General features: G+C 43.8%; 2 protein-coding genes across 6 annotated transcripts in view; one reads left to right on the top strand and one right to left on the bottom strand.

Annotated features, from left to right (window-relative positions):
* Positions 1–14,371, top strand: part of LOC138947760 (coatomer subunit alpha-like) — a 43,643-nt gene extending 29,272 nt beyond the window's left edge. For all 4 annotated transcript variants that reach the window (XM_070319321.1, XM_070319319.1, XM_070319320.1 and 1 more), the window contains 9 exons: positions 382–459; positions 950–1,018; positions 7,609–7,745; positions 8,518–8,704; positions 10,220–10,330; positions 10,969–11,130; positions 11,931–12,043; positions 12,457–12,538; positions 13,062–14,371. In XM_070319321.1, the coding sequence (XP_070175422.1) occupies positions 382–459; positions 950–1,018; positions 7,609–7,745; positions 8,518–8,704; positions 10,220–10,330; positions 10,969–11,130; positions 11,931–12,043; positions 12,457–12,538; positions 13,062–13,121 (999 nt within the window). In that variant the 3' untranslated portion in view covers positions 13,122–14,371. The remainder of the gene's footprint in view (positions 1–381; positions 460–949; positions 1,019–7,608; positions 7,746–8,517; positions 8,705–10,219; positions 10,331–10,968; positions 11,131–11,930; positions 12,044–12,456; positions 12,539–13,061) is intronic.
* A 171-nt stretch (positions 14,372–14,542) lies between these two features.
* LOC138947761 (D-ribitol-5-phosphate cytidylyltransferase-like) lies at positions 14,543–25,599 on the bottom strand. 2 transcript variants are annotated; one of them, XM_070319323.1, is made up of 9 exons: positions 25,409–25,599; positions 24,787–24,947; positions 22,279–22,379; positions 21,217–21,366; positions 19,422–19,526; positions 18,845–18,890; positions 18,062–18,153; positions 16,479–17,036; positions 14,543–15,979 (listed from the first exon to the last, which is right to left on the bottom strand). In XM_070319323.1, exons 1-9 carry the CDS (start codon positions 25,456–25,458, stop codon positions 15,884–15,886), a joined length of 1,359 nt encoding a protein of 452 aa, XP_070175424.1. In that variant the 5' UTR covers positions 25,459–25,599; the 3' UTR covers positions 14,543–15,883. The 2 variants fall into 2 exon arrangements, with proteins under 2 accessions (XP_070175424.1, XP_070175423.1); XM_070319322.1 differs by having other exon boundaries at positions 25,416–25,599.
* Positions 25,600–25,609: the final 10 nt, after the last annotated feature.

The raw sequence follows: 25,609 nt of genomic DNA, 5'->3' as shown, positions 1-25,609 counted from the left end.
CCCCACTTTCGGCGAGAGATTTATTTCTTAGAGTCAACTTTGTGTGCAGACTCTCCTCGGTGTCCGAACACCCCCCGTGTGTACACGCAAGCACAAGACCAAGTGCGCACGAAAAAGATCCTGTAATCCATGTCAGAGTTCGGTGGGTTATAGAAACACGAAAATACCCAGCATGCTTCCTCAGAAAACGGCGTATGGCTGCCTAAATGGCGGGGTAAAAACGGTCATACACGTAAAAGCCGCGGGAGTTTCAGCCCATGAACAAACAAACAAACAAACAAACAAAGAGAGGGAGTCTTAAATCGTAGGGTCTTAAAAAAGGGGGATCCACTGTATTGAAGTCCAGTTGTAAAGAGATTGACTTGTATTGTTTGCCGACAGGATTTGGGAGGATCAGCCACGGGGGCCGGGGAGGACGGATACTTTGTGCCCCCCACCAAGGGTACCGGTCAGTCACAGGTAAGCTGCTGCCCTCTGCTGGCTGTAAAGTGTGCTTGTATTTTCTAATGTCATGATTGGTATATCGTGTGTGTGTGCATGCGTGTATGTGTGTGCATATGTGTGTGTGAGGTGTTTATTGGAAGTGTGTGTGTGTATGTGTGTGAGTGTTTGTGTGTGTGTGGTTGTGTGTGTGAGGTGTTTAAGCATGTGTATATATATGTGTTGGTGAGTGTGGTTCAGAGAAAGATAATTAAGAGACAGAATCAGAGAGAGAGAATCCAAGTGAGACTGAGAGAATCAGAGTGAAAGAGAGAGTGCATGAATGATGGAGAGAATGGTAGGTTCTTGCTAATACTTCTCTCTGTCTCTCACACACACACACACACACACACACACACACACACACACACACACACACACACACACACACACACACACACACACACACACACACACACACAGAGTCAGCCATAGCCATGCAACATGCTCTACAAATGTGTATTTTCAGGTGTGGTGCAACAACTCCCAACTACCTGTGGACCATGTACTGGCAGGATCCTTTGAGACGGCAATGAGGGTGAGTGACACTTTTTGCCTTTATTCTCTCTACATACTCTTTTTTTCTTTCAGGTATGACTTGCATAAACGACCAAAATGATTAGTTGAGTAGCCTCAGGTGATGGAGCAGGCAGGAGTACATGTGAATTAATGGAAGCTGATACTCGTCACACTGATACCATGATCTCTTGAGTCCACGTACGTATTATCAATTGAACATGGAATTTCCCTTCTTTGAACGGTGTACGACAGAGGCCGACTATAACACATATTTAATCACATATTCTTACTCCAATTCTTATGAATGCATTGACTTTAGTCCCACATGCTAGATGTCGAAAAACCTCTCAAATTACCTGCCCTTAGTAGGGTGGTAACCAAGCTAAAAGCGACGCCATAGCCGTTGCTATGGCCTTACCTTGCTCGGTTACCCATAACACCCTGCGCACCACGTGAGCGCCAGCATCCGTAATAATCATTCTCGACTTTCGACAACACACGGTGGACGTGTCCGAATTTCGCTCTCACTTTTGGCCTTCACATGCCTGCTCGTCCGTGAGACTAGCCGGTTCTTGGGGGTCTACCTGTCCGTCTACCTTTTGGGTGAGATCTTTCCTTTTTACGTTTGGAATGTAAATGTTGATAGCTTTGTTTTGAACACGCACGCAGATAATTTTGTTCTGGGTGACTGTTTTTCGCCGGTCTTAAAATGGCCGACAACAAAGCTAAACTGAGTGCGAGACTGGAAGGCGACAAGGCTCTTAGCCCAGTTAAGAAAGCTAAAGCTAAGGGTAAAGCCAAGAACGTTGATTTGCCTATTATGCGGGTAGAAGATCCGTCAAATAGCACTTCGTTTGATGTTCCTATCCCTCCGAGGACGGGTTCCGTTCGTTCACAGCTCGCGTCCCCTGATGGGGGTGAGGAGCCGGGGCCTTCAGCCCTGGGCTCGTTAAAGTCCGAATTGTTTGATTTTATTTCTCAACAGTTTGCGTCTCGCTCTGGGGTCCCTCCTCTGCCTCCGGCGGTAGGGGATCCTTCCTCCCTGGCTCGGCTGGGGTCGTCGTCGTCGTCGACTCCGGCGACTCCTGCGGATGGGGGGGGTGGCCGGGCGGCCATTTCTTCTGCGCACTTGCTTGGTGCACCTGACCAGTTCGGGCCTTCCCTCTCTGCCTCTGGTAGTGCTGCGGTTGCGCTCGAACACTCTCTCCGTAAGGAGAGGGGGTCTGCTTCCTCTCTTTCTCTTCCCGCTCAGCTTGCTTTTAGCAACACTGCAGTGGGAAGTCAGCTCTCTCCCCTTGTGGGAGAGGGAGAGAGGGGGCATGGTAAGTCACAGCCTGGGCTTGGTCCCACCTTGTCCCACTGGGGGCAGGGGGCTGTGTCAGCTTCTCACTCTTTCCCACCCACTGGGCGGGACTGGGTGGGGGCTGGTGTAGCGGCTCACCCTTTCTCGCCCGCCGGGCATGATCGGGTGTCCGCTGTTGGACTGGCGTCTCAGTCAGTGCCGCTATTGTCCACTGCTAGCAGCCGCCCCTCTCCCCAGCAACGGGACTACAGCAGGTTGACGGGTGGGGGCGGCCTTTCACGGTCTCGCCTCTCACTCAGTCTTACCCCTCGCAGGGTTCGCTTGCTGCAGCTACGAGCCAACTCCCACCGCATGCAGCGGGCGGGGTAGCTCAAACTGGCCAGACCGGTTTTGACTGTTGGGGCCAAGCGCCCGGTCAGCGGTCTACCGACAATGGGCCTGGCGCCTTCTTGGCGGGCCTCTGTGCCTACTGTCTACCCTTCTACCCCAGTGGGGCAGGGGGTGGATGGTGGGTGGCAAGCGGGATCGGGTCACGCTTTTGTTGCTCCTGTCTCCCCTCCTGTGTACAGTGATACTGTAGAGGCTGGGGATTCGGATTCTTCTGTGGAAGATGAGGAGTGTGTAGTCTTGCCTTTTGGGTTTAGGCAAGCCATGAGAAGAGCGGCTTGTGTGGCAGCTCGTTACTTTCCGGAGGGGGTGGTGGATTCAGGACAGGATGTCTCTTTTCCACCATCCGCTGCGAATGATTTTCGGCCTTCGCAGGAGAGTTCACAATCGTTTCGTTTTGTGGAATCGCCTGCCGTGGCTTATCACATGTCGCAACTTTTGGCTCGACCGGCCCCTCAGGGCAGCGGTCTGTCGCCAACTCCTTTCCCTTTGTTGCATGCTCATGATACAGCGCCTGCTTCAGCCGATCCATGGCTAGCGTCAAACGCGCAGGCCACTGCTTTTTCGCCGTTAGTGCAGAAAAAGCTGGACTGGAATGTGAAGTCAAGGAACTTTGTTCAGACTTTTGCTTTGCCGAGGGCAACTTTGCCAATTCCGCCGGAGTTGCTTGCCTTGTTGCCAAAGCAACCTTCTGCTAAGGAAGGGGTCTCGTTCTCGGACGCTTCTCTCTCTTCTCTGGAGGAGATAGGGCGTCTTGATCTTGAATTGGCTTCTATGGCAGAGTCTTTGCTCCGAGCTCTTACTCGAGCTGTTGCTGGCTCTTTGGAGCCTTTTAGACTCAGGGAAGACGCCTCAGCCAGTGACATCTCCATACTGCTTGCTGCTTTGGGGATGGTGAATTCTGAGAGGATGAGCATTTCAGCGAGGCTGTATGCTCATGCTGTCTTTTCACGGCGTGATTTGCTGCTTTCTCAAGCAGGCTTTTCCCAGCAGTCCACTGTGGACTCGCTGCGTTCCTCGCCTTTTGTTGAGGGCTCTCTCCTGGGTAGAGTAGCCCTGGATGCAAGGCAGCGGGAAGTTCAGGAGGCTAAAGACAGACATCTCGTTGGGATTTCGTTTAAAATCCCAAAGAAATCTCAGTCTTCTTCTAAGCCTTTCTGGAACAAGAAGCAGCACAGCTCCTCTCGTCCTAAGGAACAGGGAGATAAGGCCGCACCAGCTAAGGGTGCTCCTTATCCTAAGAAACCCTCGTTCGGGAAGGGGAGGGGTGGGGCTCGAAAGCCCTCCCCCCAATGAGGCTCTCCCGATCACATCACCCCTGTTCCCCCCACTCTTGTGGTGGCGGGGGGGCCCCACCAGGGCTATTTCCATGTGGCAGGCGTTAGTGCACAGCCAATGGATTTTACGGGTGGTGCGATCGGGATTCCGGACGTACCTCGACGACTGGTTGATTCTGAATCAGAGTCAATCAGTGTGCCACTTGAACACTCAGGTGGTGTTGAACCGGGCTCTGAGCCTGGGGTTCTCTGTGAACCAAGCGAAGTCGGAATTGACTCCCTCGCAGAGGTTTGTTTACCTCGGTATGGCGTTCGACACTGTCGCTTGGACGGTCCGGCCTACGCAGGAGAGAATTCAGAAGCTTCATGCTCTCATTTTGGCCGTGGCTGGCAGCCAGCAGGCTTCGGTGAGGGTCCTTACCTCGATTCTGGGCCAAATGGAATCTATGGCAACTCTGGTTCCCTTAGGGAGGGTGTACAAGAGGCCTTTCCAGGCTGCGCTCAGCTCTCTCTGGGAGCCGGCTTCGCAGGATTGGGACAAAATCGTCCCCACGCAGGGATGGTTCAGTCACGCGACTGCTCGGTGGTTGGACCTAGACTGGATCTCTCAGGGGGTTCCCATCTCTCTGCCCCCTCCGGACATAGACCTATTTACGGATGCGTCAGTGGCCGGGTGGGGGGCTCACATCGGGGGCCAGGCGGCCTCCGGTCTTTGGACTCAGTCCCAGCGTCTTTGGCATATCAATCGCCTGGAGTTGGAGGCGGTTGCCCTCGGTTTGCTTGCGTTTCTCCCTCTGGTGGGCGGCAGACATGTCCGGTTGCACACGGACAATACCACTGTCGCTGCTTACATCAACAAGCAGGGAGGAGCTCGGTCGTTTTCCCTGTCAGACAGGGCGTGCGAGGTTCTGGTGTGGTGCCACTCGCATCGGGTCATGATCTCAGCAGAGTTTCTTCCGGGCAAGCTCAACGCACTGGCGGATGCGCTCAGCAGGTCCTCTCAGGTGTTGCACACCGAATGGACGATCACTCATGGGGCGCTCCAACGCCTGTGGGCACAGGTGGAGAAGCCCATGATCGATCTATTTGCAACGAGGTTTTCAAAGAGACTTCCCATTTTCGTGTCTCCCTTTCCGGACACGGAAGCTTGGGCAAGCAATGCGTTGGAGATCTCGTGGAGCGGCCTTCAGGCCTACGCATATCCTCCCTTTCCTCTGCTCAGCAGAGTGGTGAGGAAAGCCGAGCTGGATCGTCCGGAGCTCCTGCTGCTGGTAGCCCCCTGGTGGCCTTCCCAGCAGTGGTTTCCAGATCTGCTGTTGTTGGCAAAAGGAGTTCCGATCCCTCTAAATCTAGTGCGGGGAGAGCTCGTTCAGCCAAGAACAGGCATCCCGCACAGAGACCCGCAGGCCCTGCGCCTACACGTTTGGAGACTGTGAGGTCGGAACTGCGGAAATCTGGCGCTTCAGACTTGACGCTGGATTTGGTCTTTAAGGCGCATAGGTCCTCGACTGCGTCTGTGTATGCTTGCCATTGGGCTGCCTGGGCCAAGTGGTGTAGGGAGGCGGGGGTCAATGCTGTGGCCCCGCGCTCTTTACAGGTGGCAAATCATCTCTCTTTTTTGTCTGCGCAGGGCAGTTCGGCCTCTGCTTTGAGAGTCCGACGTTCTGCTATATCTGCTACTCTGAGACAGATAGGCAGATTGATTAACGTTAACGGAGTGATTGCTAGTGTGATCAAAGGGGCCGCTCTCCAGGAGGCGCAGAGACGGACCTCTGTCCCGGCATGGGACTTATTTTTGGTTTTAGAATATTTACGGTCTGCGGCGTTTGAGCCTTTGCAGGCTGCTAGCCTGACTGATTTAACACGCAAGACGGTTTTTCTGCTTCTTCTGGCTACCGCTCGGCGAGGCAGTGAGATACATGCCTTGTCGGGTTTGTCGGAAGACATCGCGTTTGAGCGCGATGGTTCAATGTCACTTCATTTCCGGCCTGGTTTTCTCGCGAAAAATCAAAAGCCAGGCCAATCCCCGCCCGTGGTCCGAGTCCCCCCGCTTGGGACTATTCTGGCTTCGCACGATCCTGACTTAGCTAACTGCCCAGTTAGGGCCTTGAAGTCTTACTTGGCTCGCACTCAGTTGGTTAGGGCCAAAAGCCAAAAACTTTTGTTCATTTCATTGAACACAAAATATGACAGGGACATATCGAAATTGACCCTTACAAGATGGGTGGCGACCCTCATTAGACGAGCATATGACAGGCATGAAAATTCTCCGTATTTTCCGTATTTTCCGTATTTTTGAAAAAAATAAACCGTATTTTTTTTTAATTTCCGTATTTTTCCTTTTTTTTTTTTTTTTTTTTTTTTTTCCTAGTCATAGTTATAGTAAAATAGTTTTGGGGTCATGTTTGAATCCAATTTTAAGGCTCAGATAGCCCCAGATTGCACCAAATTGCACCCTTGAAAAAAAATTTCCGGGGGAGCATGCCCCCGGACCCCCCTAGAAGTCTTGGCGCTTCGAGCCTGCGAAACTTGGCGCTACGCACCTGCAAAACTTGGCGCTACGCGCCTTCGAATTTTTTTTTCAGTATTTTTTTTTTTTTCAGTTTTCATGCCTGATATGAGTGGTGGCTCTCTCAGGAGAGGGGGGGGCGTTCAGTCCTTCCTCTGACATCAGCTCGAGTACATGAGGCCAGAGCCTGGGCGTCCTCTGTGGCCGTCTTACGTTCAGGGCGATTAAGCGATGTCTTGCAGACAGCTTACTGGAAGTCAGACGATGTTTTCATCAGCTTCTACCTTCGTGACATCTCTTGCACGCGACTGGATGGCTCCAGTGCATTGCCGGCTTTGGTCGCTGCAGGGCAGGTGCTTGCAAGGACATAAGTAAGTTCCCTCCGCCTTTAGGAGGAATCTGCATTCATAAGAATTGGAGTAAGAATATGTGATTAAATCGAAAATTTTTAATTAAATTTTGATTTAATATAATATACTTACCCAATTCTTATAGTTAATACCCTCCCATCCGTCCCCGCTGGATTATGTCCTTGGGGGTTTGTTTGACTAATAGTCTCGAATGATTATTACGGATGCTGGCGCTCACGTGGTGCGCAGGGTGTTATGGGTAACCGAGCAAGGTCAGGCCATAGCAACGGCTATGGCGTCGCTTTTAGCTTGGTTACCACCCTACTAAGGGCAGGTAATTTGAGAGGTTTTTCGACATCTAGCATGTGGGACTAAAGTCAATGCATTCATAAGAATTGGGTAAGTATATTATATTAAATCAAAATTTAATTAAAAATTTTCGATTTAGACGGTTGGCCGAGACTTCAGAAAAATCAGACAAATTGTAATTGAAATGGATTGATACATGAATGTTATTTGCATTTTTGACCAAAATATGTCATTTGACACAGATCTCAACAGTCACTGCTCATCTCAACCACTGGCTCGATCTGGTCAAACAATGGCCATCTCAACCACTGGCTCGATCTGGTCAAACAATGGCCATCTCTACCTGTGTCAAATGTCTTATTTGGGTACAAAATGCAAATAATGTAAATTAGCCACAGTTGATTCCCTTAATCCTGCTTCCAAGGGGAGCGACTCAGACCTCACACTGAACTGAACATGTTGTGTTGTGTGCAGTTGCTCCACGACCAGGTGGGTGTGGTGGACTTTGAGCAGTACAAGCAGCTCTTTCTGCAGACCTTCAGTCGTTCCCGCACCTGCTACGTCGGCCTGCCCTCTCTGCCGCCACTCTTCGGATACCCTCACAGAAACTGGTAGGTTCTCTCACTTTTCGTTTCGCCACAATTCGATTTGTTTTTTTAAGAGATCTGTTAAACAAAGGGAAGTAAGCGATCTAAATGCATACGACATGTGTAATAGAGTAAGTGAGAGTTATTCGGAACCTGTCTCCTGGCACCTGAGAGAATAACAAGCATTGAAATAAACAAGCGACTTTCATCCTCAAATTTGTTTTTTTTAATTTACAGAGGAAAAATAGAGGATACTACGTGCTTTGTTTTGTTCAGCCAAACCTGTTCATAACCGCCACCCAAGGGACCGACCAAAAGGGGTTAATATGGACAGGTAGTCAATTAAAAAGGTGAATTATAACAAAAAAGTATGAAAATTCAACATTTAAAAAACCCAATCGGGGCTCCTTTGGGGTGGTTGTAATAGGCAGGTGGTTGTTATTGAGAGGTGGTGGCCACAGCAGGTTAGACTGTGTCTCACATACTGTTGGATCTGAGAAAGATAGAGACGTAAGAGCTCTAAATGCATTGGACATGTGCAACGAGAGTAAGTGAGAGTTCTGCAGAAGCAGTCTCCTGGCTTCTAAGTGAATAACAAGCATTGAAATGAACAAGCGACTTTCATCCTCCTTTCAATGCTTGGTTATTCTCTCAGGTGCCAGGATATTGGTTCCCCATGACTCTCACCAACTCTATGCATTTAGGGTGCTTGCATCCCTTTGTTTCTCAGACCCTAAAATAGCGCTTTGTCTCATTTGATTAACATTCTCTGGTATCTGCCATGCGGTGTGTACAGGAAAGATGCGGGCGGGCGCGGGGGAATGCCGGCAGTGGGCCTCAAGCTGAACACCTTGGTGCAGCAACTGCAGGCCGCCTACCAGATGACCACCACCGGCAAGTTTGTGGAGGCCGTGGAGAAGTTCCGCTCCATATTGCTCAGCGTTCCTCTCCTGGTGGTGGAGTCCAAACAGGAGATAGCAGAGGTGTGTAGCGTGGAGTCTTGTGTGTAGCGTGGAGTCTTGTGTGTAGCGTGGAGTCTTGTGTGTAGCGTGGAGTCTTGTGTGTAGCGTGGAGTCTTGTGTGTAGCGTGGAGTCTTGTGTGTAGCGTAGTCTTGTGTGTAGCATGGAGTCTTGTGTGTAGTGTGGAGTCTTGTGTGTAGCGTAGTCTTGTGTGTAGCGTGGAGTCTTGTGTGTAGTGTGGAGTCTTGTGTGGAGTCTTGTGTGTAGCGTGGAGTCTTGTGTGTAGCGTGGAGTCTTGTGTGTAGCGTGGAGTCTTGTGTGTAGCGTGGAGTCTTGTGTGTAGCGTGGAGTCTTGTGTGTAGCGTGGAGTCTTGTGTGTAGTGTGGAGTCTGGTGTGTAGCGTGGAGTCTGGTGTGTAGCGTGGAGTCTGGTGTGTAGCGTGGAGTCTGGTGTGTAGCGTGGAGTCTGGTGTGTAGCGTGGAGTCTTGTGTGTAGCGTGGAGTCTTGTGTGTAGCGTGGAGTCTTGTGTGTAGCGTGGAGTCTTGTGTGTAGCGTGGAGTCTTGTGTGTAGTGTGGAGTCTTGTGTGTAGCACACGCTGTCTTGTTACAGTGGAACTCCCTTTTAAGACCCCCCCAATTTAAGTCATCCTCAGACCCCCCCCCCCCCCCTCCCCCCCGCGGGTTAGGGGGAAGAATTTACCCGATGCTCCCCAGCATGTCGTAAGAGGCGACTTACGGATTCTGTTTCTCCTTTTACCCTTGTTAAGTGTTTCTTGTATAGAATATAGTCAATTTTTGTAAAGATTTTAGTCAAGCAGTATGTAAGAAATGTGAAGTCCTTTGTACTGGAAACTTGCATTCTCCCAGTAAGGTCATATATTGTACTATGTTGCAAGCCCCTGGAGCAAATTTTTGATTAGTGCTTTTGTGAACAAGAAACAATTAACAAGTGGCTCTATCCCATCTCCCCCCTTTCCCCGTCACGATATAACCTTTGTGGTTGAAAACGACGTTAAACACCAAATAAAGAAAGAAAGTCATCCTCAGACCTGTTTACCCATACGATTTCGTCGTATTTTGTACGCAAAGTTGCTAATGATACGACCAATACGTTTGGAGAGGAAAAAAATATGACGATCGTAAAAATAATCAAGTTTGATCGTGATCACTAAATGGATGAAGAAGAAGAAGAAATCGAAAGTAGGTTGCCAAACCTGTTCTTGCGATAGCCCAGTGGATAAAATCCAGCTTTGACGATTGGGCAATGTGAGACGTGATATGACGAGATTTTAATTGTTGTCGTTGAGTCCAGCACGTTGACGAAAATGTCGAAGCGAAAAGCAGTAACGCCTAAAAGTTCCACTTCTGAAAACGGACAATGTTATTGGTGCCCTTGAAGCAATAGCTCATTAACGTTTTTTGTGAGTTGCAAAATACTCTCAATATTTTGAAAATACGCTGATTCTCGGTGAAAAGTACACCAAAGTCAAAGTGTGGAATTATAGATTGTTGTGCAAGCTGTGTTGTGTTGTGTGCAGGCCCAGCAGTTGCTGGAGATCTGCAGGGAGTACATCCTGGGCCTACACATGGAGAGCAAGAGGAAGGAGATGCCCAAGGGATCGCTGGAGGACATGAAGAGGCAGTGCGAGGTAAATACACACAGACACAGAGAGCAGCACTCCATCAGCTTACCAATGCAACATACACACAGACACAGAGAGCAGCACTCCATCAGCTTACCAATGCAACATGCACACACACAAACACTTGCACACATATTGATTGAGATGGTGTACCGTACTTCACTCCCTACAACGATCTAAGACACATGAGACCGGCACGGTTGGCCTAGTGGTAAGGCGTCCGCCCCGTGATCGGGAGGTCGTGGGTTCGAACCCCGGCCGGGTCATACCTAAGACTTTAAAAGTGGCAATCTAGTGGCTGCTCCGCCTGGCGTCTGGCATTATGGGGTTAGTGCTAGGACTGGTTGGTCCGGTGTCAGAATAATGTGACTGGGTGAGACATGAAGCCTGTGCTGCGACTTCTGTCTTGTGTGTGGCGCACGTTATATGTCAAAGCAGCACCGCCCTGATATGGCCCTTCGTGGTCGGCTGGGCGTTAAGCAAACAAACAAACAAAAAGACACATGAGCTCACACATACATGTACACAAACACTCTCTTTCTCTCTCTACCTTTCTCTATCTCTCTGTACCAAGGCCCCCCCTTCTCCCCCTCTCTCTCTCTCAGTGTGTGCATGACACGTTCTAACCCAAGTGACCATTCCAGATGGCGGCGTACTTCTCACACTGCAACCTGCAACCAGTGCACCTGATCCTGACGCTGCGTACAGCACTCAACCTCTTCTTCAAGCTCAAGAATTTCAAGACGGCCGCCTCCTTCGCCCGCAGGCTGCTGGAACTGGGGCCCAAGCCTGATGTCGCCCAGCAGGTGAGAGATGCTGCATTGCTTTAGTGGCATGTTTTCTACCTAGAAGTGTTCCAGGAAGGCAAAATGATAGATCAATATTGTGCACAATGTCAAGCATGTCTTTATTGGGATGTTTTCTGCCTGTACAAGTGTTTCATGGAAGGAAAAACGGTGTTATTATATTGTGGACTATGTCAAGCATGTCTTTAGTGGGATGTTTTCTGCCTGTACAAGTGTTTCATGGAAGGAAAAACGGTGTTATTATATTGTGGACTATGTCAAGCATGTCTTTAGTGGGATGTTTTCTGTCTGCACAGGTGTTCGTGAAGGCAAAACGGTTGAACAATATTGTGTACTATGTCACAAGGTTTTGCTCAAATGTAGGAAGTCTTTTCGGTCCGATGTGTTTCTTCTTCTTGTCGTTCGCCTAGGTCGTCCGATGTGTTTCAATTACGCTTCTTTTCTTTTGCAAGTGGGGCAAACAAAGGGACTTTTGGGGGTTCTGTAGCAATGTACTGCATGTGTTCATTTTGACATTTGTTGTTTTTCTCTAGTTTCATAGCATGTGTTTAGCATGTCATAGTAGTATGTTTGGAGCTGTCTTTATTGGCATTGGCGAAATGCAACTCTTTTCTCATACTCCCCCTGCACCCTCACTTGTACAGTGGGTTTCTCTCTAATTAAACAAAATAAACAAATAAAGACGAAGAAAAGGGAAATATGAGGGGAATAATTAAGTGGGGTGTCGGGCAGGGGTGGGGACAGTAAGCCGTAGTAAATCTTAAAAAGAATTGACCGACATTGATTTGAATCTATTGCAGACTCGCAAGATTCTGGTAGCGTGTGAGAAGAACCCGACAGACGAACATGAACTGAAGTACGACCAGCACAACCCCTTCGACATCTGTGCTGCTACCTTCACACCCATCTACAGGTAATGTACCACTGCTGTCAGCAAACTCAAAAGATAGCCAAGGTCATGTGAATGGTGATAGATACATTGCACTTTCTATACATTCAGATGACACTAAGTTAGAAGACTGAAGAAAGCTAAAGTGACAGTGATAGATGCATTAATTTTCACACTGGGCTGTTTCTGTAGATTCAGAAGAGAAATATCTATGGTGCCACAGGATCAGCTTTTTGGCATCTTAGTGTGTGTGTGTGTGTGTGCGTGTGTGTGTGTGTGTGTGTGTGTGTGTGTGTGTGTGTGTGTGTGTGTGTGTGTGTGTAACTGAATACAATATGCCACAATTGCAAATAAGGAACAGTGATTTTTTGTTCAGTATCTCTATACTTTGAATGAATTTGATTCACCTTTGATGGCATTGATATTTTCATTTTCAGGGGCAAGCCAGTGGTCAAGTGTCCCCTGAGTGGTGCCTGCTACCTGCCTGAGTACAAGGGTCAGGTCTGCAGACTTTCCAAGGTCAGTATGCCCACATATTGTCTACCTCTCGAAGAGGGCAGAGGACAAAGCTCAAGTGATATTTCAAAATTATTTCAAAATGATTATGACAGATGCTGACTGTTTCTTTAAACTCAGTTTCATGTGAAACCAGTTACTGTACTGTACAGGCATTGGAGTTTTCAAGCAATGGGGAGTAGGCAGTGGTCAGAAATAATCTAAAAGATACCAGTCTGATAATTTATTAGACCAGAAATCTCAATGGAGAAAGAAAAGAAAAAAGTGAAATTCTAAGGATGGCTGGAAATATGTTGAAGTTTACAGACAAAATGGTGCAGTCTGATGCTAATCTGCACGAACTAACAGGTTTCTCACTTTTACATTTCATAGAAATGATGGTAATCTCTAAATTCCTAGGAAAATTGGAGCCCTGGTAGAGTCTTAGGGAATAATCTGGTTCTTTTGTTTGGAGAGGAGTTCAACTTTTGTCCACGCACAAAATCATTGTACATGTACTTCAAACATTTTCTCCTTTGCTTTTCAGGTGACAGAGATTGGCAAGGACTGCATTGGTCTACGCATCAGCTCTCTGCAATTCCGATAAAGAAAAGACGGATGGATTGTGATACTTTGTGTGAATGAACATTGGGACGCTGCAAGTGAAGAGATGGCTGTATTCACAGTGGAAGGAATGGCTGTATTCACATTCTCCTGACCCAAGGATTGAAACAGGATGCATTGTGTGAATTTTTTTTTTCTTTTTCATTTTGTGTTTTTCTTATTCATGCAGACTTTAAATTTGGAATGGATACTGTTGTGGTGAAACTGGTGATTTTGCTTCAAGCAATCTGTCCTGAGGAAATGGTGTTAATGAGCTTGTAAATATTCATGTATTTATGTCTGTTTATTTGTTGGTGATTTAATATAGTTTTATTAGTCTTGTTAACAATGCTTTGTCAACAATTGGGGGGGGGGGGGGGGGGGGAGTGTATGTGAAACTTGTGTCCACATTCCTTTTGCAAGTACATGTGACCAAGTCTACAATTGTCTTTGATATAAACATCACTTGTCCTTAGAGAAGTGAACGTTAGAACAATTTTGCTCATCTTATTCTCTTTTGATTATTGTGTTACTTATTTCAAGACTTTCGTTTTCTAAGAACTCCAAACCTTTCTTTCACAATGTTCCTTGATGTTAGTATGGATATTTGTGTTGTTCAGTTTTGCAATTAATTTTGTGTGATGAATGGTTCTTTCAGTGATTTTTAGAACAGGTCAATGTGAGCACTCATTGCATTGAAAAACAAATTGTGTTAAAGTACAAATTGTTGGTTTCAAAGAGGTGATATTTGTATGAACAGACCTGTGCACATCTACGGTTTCTCCGTAATTTCTCCGATTTTTATATGCAGAATACGGTGTTACGGATATTTTATTAAAATTCCGGAATTCCGATGTTTTACTCCCAAATTTTTTTGTTGTACTTTTTTTCTGTTTTAAGATGTTTTGACCAATTAGTTGGCCGTTGTGCTGAAAAGACGTTTTCCGATTTACCGGAAGCGCGCGTGTTCTCAGTATTGAGTCTTTGTTCTTAGACTTAGTTCGTCCAGCGTCTGCGTGGCAACTTGTGATTGAAGTGAAACATGGAAAAGAAAAAAAAAAGTGCGAGATTCAGATAGTGAAGAGGTTTGTGTGCTTTGTGAGCAGAATGATGTCTTGAACTGTCGTTACAGCTTACAACTCAAACATTTTAAAAACTACTGAAATTTGGTTTGTTTACTACTGATGAGCGTTTTGAGTGTGCACAGGTCTGTATGAAGGAATATGTAATGGACTAAATAAATCAGAGATTGTTCACCAGAAGTTGTGTGTGTGTGTGTGTGTAACCTGGTTGTGTTTTGAGTGTCTGACTTCAGGATAAATGACTGTTCACATACACACAAACACATACTCAAGCACATGTCCACATAAACTCAAGCACATACCCACATGCACATGTGTATACACAGAAATGCTGACACAAATATCTTGTTCTTAAAAGGTACTTCTATTACACAGAATCAAAAAGATTTTTAAAAAAACGAACTACCCTGTGTCAGTATTAATTATTGTCAAATTGCACAAACAAATTAATAAAAATGTACACAAGTATACAGATCTTTTTTAAAGTGTAAACATGTAAAATATAATATGCTCAGAGCTGTGTAAATATAAATGCAGAACAGTGTGAACTGGAATATCCAACAATCTGGTCACTGCCCAGACAAAAATCATGTGACAATGAGTGTAGACAACAATTGACTTTCGCTTGTAGAAATACCACGAAGGAAGCAAACCTGAAACATAAGTCACTGGAAACCCCAGCCAACCCTATCTCTAACTCTTTACAGCTCAGTGACAAAATGCAGATTGTTTCGATGATAGACTTTTCAAATTTAACTATAACAGGGATAAAAATTCTCATACGGATATCTATATTTCAACAACAAAATAAGTCAGATGAAAACTTTTAATATGTGTAGAATTCTTGCATTTCCTTGCATGAAGTTTGCATGAATTGTCTCGAAACTGGGTCAAAAATCGCCAACATGCTCTTCTTTTCAACAGGCGCTGACCCCTAAGCCACAGCATTTTCTTTTCGAATTTTATGTTTTCTCAACTTTGGCCCCTGAACTAACTCTAATTCTTCAAATCTTCTATTAGCTTCATCCAAAACATTTGGACAATGCTTCCCACACATAAACTAATTCAGTCTTAAATCCATGCGTGCAGGTTTGAGGAAGGGAAGTTCCTGTGATGGATACCAACAGGTACATGAGTCTATAAAAGTGAGATTATCATGTTAATACGGTTTACTGAAATACAAAATAGTATGACTGCATACACATGATTACACATACATGATTACATTCCAATGGAACGACTGTACACATGATTACATCGTAATCTAATCATGTCTAATTATATGTTAATGGCAGTACAGGTAGATCCTGAGAGGCAGTGCTTCAATTAGTTCCTTAGTTCCTTAACTGAAGTAAGCATGAACAGAGGCACTTCTTGTGAGTCAAAACGGACACTTCATGTGAACTGAACAACAGCATTATGATGTGGTTTCAAAGTGAGAGAGTTACATCATTCAGGTTTTGTTCAGTCTTCAGCAGATACTTCAAGTGAACTGAACAAGTGTCCTAACAACAGCATAATGACCCCTTTCAAAGTGAGAGAGTTACATCATTCAGGTTTTGTTGAACAGTGTTCAACACACACTTCATGTAAAGTGAACAAGTATTCTGACAACAGCGTAATACCTCCTTTGAAATTTAAAGGGTCTATATCAATTATAATTCAAGTTTTAATTGTTCAGAGTTCAACAGACAAGGAAGAGTTGCCCAGAGAAGCTGATGTGCCCGCGCTGTATCACTGTGGCCGTCATTTCACTGATCCGCTCTGCTGACACTTCACCCTGCACACACCACATTGCACAGTATTAGTAACTAAAGAAAACAGGTTAGGTATTAGATCATGAAATTGGGGATAAGCTTAAATTGGTCCTATATGTTTGCACGCTTCGCTGAGACCAACACAACTCATCTCGGACTTCGGGTTTTAGCTGGCCAAGTCTGGCTGGTATTGTAGATGACATCTTATTCTTCTTCTTTGTTCATGGGCTGAAAATCTCACATTCACTCATGTTTTTGCACGAGTAGATTTTTACAGGTATGCCCGTTATTACCTCGCCATTCATGCAGCATACGCCGATTTCGGGGGTGTAGATGACTGATTTTAGGTTTTCAGTGTTCATCTTTCAGTTTCAGGCCGACAGATTGACTCAATGTTTTGTTATTGTTTCACGCGACTTGTTTCATTTACTATTCAATGTAATATATACCCCAAGGTAAAAGATACAGAAAAAATACATTCATAACAAACTTTTAAGCCACTCATAAAGTGAATCCACTTACCAAAGCCAAGATGCCATACACCAGCACGCCCTTTCCTTGGCAGTCTTTGGACAGCTTCATGATGCTCTTTGAAAGTTCCCCTTGTAGTTCCACTCCTTCTGTTTCCATGGAAACCCGGAAAATGTGAATAAAGGAATAATCCACAAGTCCTGGATGGCTCTGGGATGGAAGGATCTGGCCTTGGACTGACTTCATCTTGCTGAGCAGACCAGAACCTTTGCTTTCATTGGAGGCTGTGTGGTTCAGAGTTGTAGCCACTTTATTCCCAGAATCCTCACTTTCAGGTCTTTCTGTTCTGTTTGAAGCCTTTGTGTCTGCGTTTGAAAGACACTCTGAGTGGAGTGCATTTCCACAATTCTCCAATCCGTTTGTGTTATTTCGTGCCACTGCTGTATCTCCGCTAGCATTGTTCACATCAGTGTTCACAATGTTCAGGTGTGGTTCAGAGGCGTTCAGATCTGCGTGTAAGATGACGAAGGTGTTGTCAGAGTTGGGACCGGACTGTGAGCTGTCTGGAGGTTTCGACATGTCTTGCTCGCTCTGAGAGTCCTGTATCACCTGAAAAAGCAATATCTTGGTTCAAATCCAAAAGAAAAAAGTTAAAAGAATTTTTTTTTATCTCTGCTCAATTCCAAAATATACACCCCTCTGTAAAATTACCTTCATTTTAAGACGACCTCCCTTGTATGACCTGTGGTTTTCCTCAGATTAGGGGGTTTCATGGTAGAAACAACAATCTCAAGGGTGCAAAACATAAAATGTGACCCTCCACCACGGAATGAGTCGCATGTCACCTTTGCATGATTTTCATATTTTTACATTTTCCTAAAGAGTTTTTTGTGCTCTATCCAGTGGTGAAAACCGTTTTAGAAATGAGCGAAAACTGTTTGAGTTATAAGCCTGTGACTAAGGTGACCCTCACACTGTTACCAGACACTCCCCGGACTTATATAATTAAGCCTAGCGCAGTACCGCGCGAGGTGACATGCGACTCATTTCGTGGTGGAGGGTCACATCTCTTTGTTGTTAAAAATTCAGTCAAACATGCTTAACCTAAAAATGAATCAATCAATCAATCAATCAATCAATCAATCAATCTTAGTTGTTCTAAATCTAGGAAAACATGATCAACCTAAATAACTAAATCAATCAATCTTAGTTGTTCTAAATCTAGGAAAACATGATCAACCTAAATAACTAAATCAATCAATCTTAGTTGTTCTAAATCTGGGAAAACATGATCAACCTAAATAACTAAATCAATCAATCTGAGTTGTTCTAAATCTAGGAAAACATGATCAACCTAAATAACTAAATCAATCAATCTTAGTTGTTCTAAATCTAGGAAAACATGATCAACCTAAATAACTAACAATAAATAAATAAATAAATGTTCTTTGCAACAAAAATCACAAGTTCAACATTCAGTCTTGAAAACATCCTGTCTCTATAGTAGGGAGCAATTAATTAACTCATATAAATACACACAAACAAGCTTCAGCTTTCTTATCCTCTGCTTAAGACTATAAATGCATTATAAGCAATAACACAAAAGTGGTAAAATAAAAATCAATTAACCCAACCTGAAACTGTAAACTCTTCAACTGCTCGGCGATCATGTCCGAGAGCTGCGGCCACACATTTCCACCTATCACTGCAACCCTTGTCAAGCGCTCTGGGGACAGAATGCACAAAGTAACACACATGAATTGAACTGGATACCGTCTCTGGGCCTGCATCAAGTTGACCCATGTTCGTCCCAGCCCGGATTCGAACCCGCAACCCTAAGGTCACAAGTCCAGTGCTATACCACCTGAGTACCCAGGCCCCCTTATCTTTTAGTTTTTGAAGCAGCTAGTGCATGGTTACCCTGATTAGAATTTTCCAGTATTTTATTATTAAAACTCAAAATTATACCAAACAGGAAATAATCACTGAATGGCGAGTCCTATCAGATGTTATTGCATATGATATTTTTTCCTGTATTAAAATTATTCAAAGTTTTAACTTCCTGTTGCCTTTATTTTGACCCGTTAGTTTGCCATCATTGTTTGACCTGTTCTGGTTTGATTATTGGAACTAGCTGTCCTTCCTGGTTGTGTCACCCTGTCACATAAAGTTAATGGTGGTTTGCAAAACACTTTATGCTATCACTGTGTGGAATCGGCTACTTGGTAACAGACTTCTAAACAGCTAGCTAATATTGAATTTAAGAAGCTCATGAATTTTCTTTGTCTCCATGCAGTCTGGTACTAATTTACATCAGCACCGGTCACAAAATTGGAGGTGTAATGCGACCCATTTATAAGTATACCTCACAAGAATATTTCTCACCGCTAATTTACTGTTGAAAACACTGATCTCACCTTTGATTACTGCCTCAGCAGCAGACAGATCCTTCTTGTATGTCACCTGAAACAATACAAACATTAAACAAACATGTATTATATGTCTTTTGATGTGCAACTGGGATCTACCTTCTCCAATCTCTTCATAAAAACACACTCCTGGACAGTGTGTGCAACAGGACGATGTATCCATATCTTTTTCAAAATTACACAGATTCAAAGATCAAATGTAGTTTTATCTGAACCATGAAATCTCAACCACACACACACGAGCACACACAAACATGCATGCACGCACACACACACACACACACACATACACACACATGCACGAACTCACACACACACACTCAAACACGCATGCATGCACACACGCACACACACACACACACACACATACACACACATGCACGAACTCACACACACACACTCAAACACGCATGCATGCACACACACACACACACAAACACACACACACACACACAAACACACACACACACACAAAATTCTTCCAGTGCTCTGCTAGCTTTAGAGTGTCATTAGACTTGACAGAGCAGAATCCTTTCTACTTCAAAAACATGCACAGTTTGCTTACCTTCCAGAGGTCAGCACTGCCATCCACAATCTTTGCATGAACTCCGCTGTATTTCATAGCCAGCAACAAACACTCCGTGCCGTGGTCAAAATCATCACTGGTGCACTGGAAATATAAATCTGCATAGTTCACATGAATAATGCAAGCATGTTTCTATCCATATAAGACTTTGGCAGCTATAGTTCCTTCGCATACTTACATCCAACAGCTTTGTTACAAGAAACTGACAAACAACGTGAGATTTAGTCAAAATCATCACTGGTACATTGAAAATAATAATTGACTCTGCAAAGTTTACCCTATTTAATACAGAAATAAGTTTGATCCATACAAGAGTACACCATTTCCTTCCCATATACTGCACATCCAGCAGCTATGTTACAAGAAACTGACCAACAACTTTACATTCAGTATGTGTGATTGGTTTTTTTTTTTTTCTTTTTTTTTCTTTTTTCTTTTTTTAACCTCAGTTGCATGCAGGTTTGCTACTACATGTACAATTATTTTTAATTTTTTTGTTTGTTTTTTGTTTTGTTTTTTGGTGTGTGGCTTGGAGCAAACCTTCTTCATAGGTCTTTTCTTTTCTCTGTCAAATGTGTACATTTTTAAATCAACAAACTTTATCAGTAAACTACTATGTTTAAATAAATAAATAAATAAAAATAATCATAACATAAATTTATTCCTAATGTTCAGCTCAGTTACCTTTTTTTTTTTTTTTTTTCTTTTTTCAGTATGTGTGATTGTTAATACTGCACATCTATAGCAGCTAATAACGTTACATTAGAAACTGACCAACAACTTTACATTCAGTATGTGTGATTGTTAATACATGTACTGCACATCTATAGCAGCTAATAATGTTACATTAGAAACTGACCAACAACTTTACATTCAGTATGTGTGATTGTTAATACTGCACATCTATAGCAGCTAATAACGTTACATTAGAAACTGACCAACAACTTTACATTCAGTATGTGTGATTGTTAATACTGCACATCTATAGCAGCTAATAATGTTACATTAGAAACTGACCAACAACTTTACATTCAGTATGTGTGATTGTTAATACTGCACATCTATAGCAGCTAATAACGTTACATTAGAAACTGACCAACAACTTTACATTCAGTATGTGTGATTGTTAATACTGCACATCTATAGCAGCTAAAAATGTTACAAGAAACTGACCAACAACTTTACATTCAGTATGTGTGATTATATCTAGCTAGTGTAAAAGTGACACAACTGCATTCACACTCAAGTGTACACATGTTAGGCTTTTATATTTTATAGCTTAGCCTAGCTCTTCCAAAAGTTGAAAATTTAAACTTAAAGGGATTCTGCATTTACACATTATATGTTCATAATCACAAGTTTTGCTTATGACAGGTTCTCAGTTGTTCTTCCAGTTCAACAGGCATTTTCACACTTAAGATTTTATGTGTCATAGATTTTAAATAAAGTTGTTTATTTAACAGTCTATATATGGCAATGTCAAATCTGATAGAGTGATAATTACCTTCTATACTTCTTGTTAAACACTCACACTTTAAGCCAAATGACTGGGTAATTTTTTACACCTGGAGTGGTCCACAAGATTGAAGCAATTATAAGCAGTTAAAACAAAACCCAAGCACTTTTTCAGACTCATTTATTTCAACTACAGCTAGCATCATGAAGTCTTCATTTTTCTACAAGAGTACAGATTCGTCATTTAAACATCTAGAGACTGCAAAGATCAACAAAAGATTTTTTCCGCATCAGACATCAAAAATGTTATGACCCTCACCTTGCTGTAAGCGTTAGAGATGACCGGGAGTTGGAAGGCCTGAGGCATCTCGCTGTTGTAGTAGCGACTACGGTCCAGTGATTCCATCAGTCGCTGGTCTGCATCACGTGCAATCACCGTGGAAACCAGTGGCCGACACACACCTGCTGCCTGTTTGCAGACATAATAGGCTGATTGGTTCTTAAATTTCCATTGTGATTCGATCATGCTGTGGACACCACTGATGCAAATACGTCTACTTCAAGTGTTTGTTTTGTCACTTTCATAGCTAGTCAACAAACAGAAACTGCCATAGAAAACCCACAATGGTTACAGGACTGCTTCCTATAAAAAACTAACATATACTCAGTAAAGAAAAAAACAAATCTGAGAATCAATTTAAATGTTTTAGATTCTTCTTCTTCTTCTTCTGCGTTCGTGGGCTGAAACTCCCACGTACACTCGTGTTTTTGCACGAGTGGAATTTTAGGTGTATGACCGTTTTTACCCCGCCATTCAGGCAGCCATACGCCGCTTTCGGAGGAAGCATGCTGGGTATTTTTGTGTTTCTATAACCCACCAAACTCTGACATGGATTACAGGATCTTTTCCGTGCGCACTTGGTCTTGTGCTTGCGTGTACACACGAAGGGGGATAAGCCACTAGCAGGTCTGCACATAAGTTGACCTGGGAGATCGAAAAAAATACCCACACTTAACCCACCAGGCGGCCACGGCCGGGATTCGAACCCTCGACCTTCCGATTAAGAGGCCGACGTCTTACCACCACGCCACAGCGCCAGTCTAAATGTTTTAGATGTATACAAGTGCTATCCCCTCACCTATCCCAACCCTCTGCACAAAAGACATGACTAAAACTACTGTAGTGCGTCTTAGGCCTAAAAAACAAATTCAGTGTTTCCAGTTTCCCAACTGACCCTATTTTTCTGACCCATAAAATAAGGAGACAAAACTCAATTCAGCAGACCTTACAACAACAACAACAACAACAACAACAACAACAACAACAACAACAACAACAACAACAACAACAACAACAACAACAACAACAACATTTACCGACCCCGTGACAGTGAGCAGCCTTCACAATCTTCTCCAGCATGTGTTGGGCGACAAACGGACGAACAGCATCATGTATCACCACAACCTCCACGTCCGCACAGACTGAAAATCAGAACAAATTATTGGCACATTATTTTATTCAAAAGAGGACAGTAGGAAATCGTCGCTTCTGTGGTGACTGCAATGTAAGTGCCCTCCCATGAGAGTACTGAGAGTAGAACTAACCACAATCCCCTGTGAGGGTACCTCACAGCCATGAAAAGACAACTTCTGTTGTCCTTGTTTCTGTCATTTTGACCAAAACATACATAAGGCAACCGACACTATTTTTTCGCGCGACCCTAGATTTTGTTTTGGCATTTGGGAAAAAAAAAAGAAAAAAAAGGGCTTTGTTTTTTGGCAAAACAACTTAAAAATATGTTTTTTTGGGGGAAAAAAAAAATTTCCCGACCTACCGACCCTATTTTTTTGGCCTATGTTACTGTAAACAGACTTTTTTTTTGTGTGCCTAACCTCTGTACATTTATCTGATAAACAAAGGGAAGTAAGCTCTCTAAATGTATAAAGCATGAGTAATAGAGTAATTAAGTGAAAGCCACTTATTCATTTCAATGCTTGTTATTCTCCCAGGTGCCAGATTTATAATAATAATAATAATAATAATAAAGTGTATTTATATTGCGCCTATCCCTTACAAAAAACAAAAATATTTGGCTCTAAGCGCATTACAACATGTGTAGGGACTTGGTACAATCAAGTCTGACAAATACAATAACACAATATACAGTCGGTCTCTTGGGTAAAAATGGGAAAAGCAGCTTCGACATTTAAACACTGCTACTAAAAATTCCTCTAACAATGCATACTGCTTTACAATATAAAATATGCATTTATGTATAAATAGGAATTTGAAAAGGTTCTTATGATAAAAACTAACTAGCGAACGACGAAGAAGAAGAAGAATAAAACTATCAATGTCAATGTATAACAAGTCATTCAACGTAAATGGCTAAAGAACAACAACAAAGCAATGATGATAAAACAGTTATACTCAATGGCTAATAACGAGGCAGAACTAAATAGTATCGACACAAGATTAAAACAAAACATATTCCTGGAGACACATTTATACATGTATCAAATAAAAATATACAAAATACAGCCCTCGCACACTCGCACACACACGCCAAGGCACGTGTAGTCGCACTCATACACCGCGACAGCTATCGCGCGCACGTACAAGGAACAAAAACACGGAAATAAACAAGGAAACAGGCACATGAAATAGCAACCCGTCCCCAGCCGACCCACAGCACGCTACGATGGCAAGTGACCCCTCTCCTCAATGTGGCAGATACTGAATAGGCTAGGCGTCGAAGTATTGCCGGAAGAGGTGTGTTTTTAGAGAGGACTTGAAGGAGAGGAGAGAGGTAGAAAGGCGGACAGACATGGGAAGAGAGTTCCAAATAGAGGGAGCTGCGTAGATAAAGGCGCGCTTGCCGAAAGCGTTCAGTTTGATGCGTGGGACAACAAGGTGCCCTGCGTCAGCGGATCTGAGGTTGCGTGTGGGGACGTGCGGCTTTAAGAGCGAAGACAGGTAAGAAGGGGCAGAGTCGTCGTGAAGGCTACGGTAACACAGGGTAGCTATTTTATATGTTATGCGTGCTTTGATTGGTAGCCAGTGAAGGGTCATGAGGAGAGGGGTGACATGGTCGCGCTTGCGCTTGCGCAGCACAAGACGTGCTGCATTGTTCCGAATAACTCTCACTTACTCTATTACACATGTCATATGCATTTCGAGCGCTTACTTCCCTTTGGTTATCAGATCTTTAAGCCAAAAAAAACAAATAGTCTGTTTACGGTATCCCGACCGACCCTGTTTTTTTCGCGCGACCCTAGACTTTTTTTTGGCATTTGGGAAAAAATTTTAAAAAAAAACAAATTGAAATAAAAAGTCTGTTTTTTTTAGCAAAATAACTTAAAAATGTTTTTTTTGGAATGGGGAACAAAAAATAAATAAATAAAATAAAATCCCGACCTACCGACCCTATTTTGTGTGCCTATGTTACCGTAAACAGACTATTGTTTGCTTTGGCCTAAAACAGCGCACGACTGCCTCATTTGTTAAAGATTCTTTGTAAATCTAACCTCCGTTTTAACACTCCCTCCTTTTAAGACCTGATTTTCGCAGATTTGTTTAGGCCCCAAAAAAAAAAAAATAGGTGTGGTTACGGTAACATAGCCAAACAAAATAGGGTAATAAAACTTTTTTTTCTAATGTGTACAAATTAAACCTACTTGACAGGGAAATAAGTGTGCGACTCGGGCGATTTTGCTTTCATTGCGTTTTCTGCACTCGGTTTTTTGTTTTTGTTGTTTTTTGTTGACAAATGTAATAAAAAGTTATAGGGTCGGCCCCTAAAAATAGGGTAGGTCGGGTTACCGTAACCACACCTATTTTTTTTTTAGGCCTTAGGTCATAGAATGGAGGTTCCACTGTACTACGTACCTTGCTGTAAGGTTTTGACACCAGCATGAATGGAGCGGTGCCGAGTGGACCCCCCTTCCACCACCACCACCTTGTCAAACCCGTATCTGCTGACCAGCTCTCTCAGCTCCTCTACGTGGCGCTTGCTGGTGGATATCACAATGCTCTGTATCCATGGCAACCTGAAAGCAAGAAGCAAGAGAAAACAATAGGATGTATGTGTTTGTGTGTGTGTGCTGCAATACTTTGTGTTCAACCTCCCTCAATTGATAAAACAATTATTGTTGACTGAATATATAAAAATAAAAATAAAAAAAAGGTCTCAGTTTTTACCGTGGCCTATCCATGAGGATCAAAAGTTATCATGCACAGTATACATGTATGGTAAAGGAGCACCCACCCACCCTCACACACACGCACACACACACAGTGACACACACACAAACACTGACATTAACCGTTCTTCACATTTTACCCGATGGCATTCACGTGGAAGCATGCTACTGTCATTTCCTAAATATAGTGTTATTCATTTCAACGAACGAGCTGCATTGTAAACTGGAGAGAGAGAGAGAGAGAGAGAGAGAGAGAGAGAGAGAGAGAGAGAGAGAGAGAGAGAGAGAGAGAGAGAGAGAGAGCATACCTATTACCTGTGGAAACAATCAATGGTATAGCAGATAAGAGGCCTTCCATTCACATCACAGAACTGTTTGGGAGTTGTTAATTTCATTCGTTCACCACATCCTGCAGCTGGTAGGACCATGCCCACACCATAACCGATATCGGTTTCCATTTCTTTCGTCTCCGCTCATCCACGTCTTCTGTCGTCTGCCATTCGCGCCCG

This window comes from Littorina saxatilis, linkage group LG14 (genome assembly GCF_037325665.1).
Source record: "Littorina saxatilis isolate snail1 linkage group LG14, US_GU_Lsax_2.0, whole genome shotgun sequence".
Taxonomy (NCBI): Eukaryota; Metazoa; Mollusca; class Gastropoda; order Littorinimorpha; family Littorinidae; genus Littorina; species Littorina saxatilis.
Note: the sequence above shows the minus strand (reverse complement) of the source record. Positions and strands in the feature narration are given on the sequence as shown.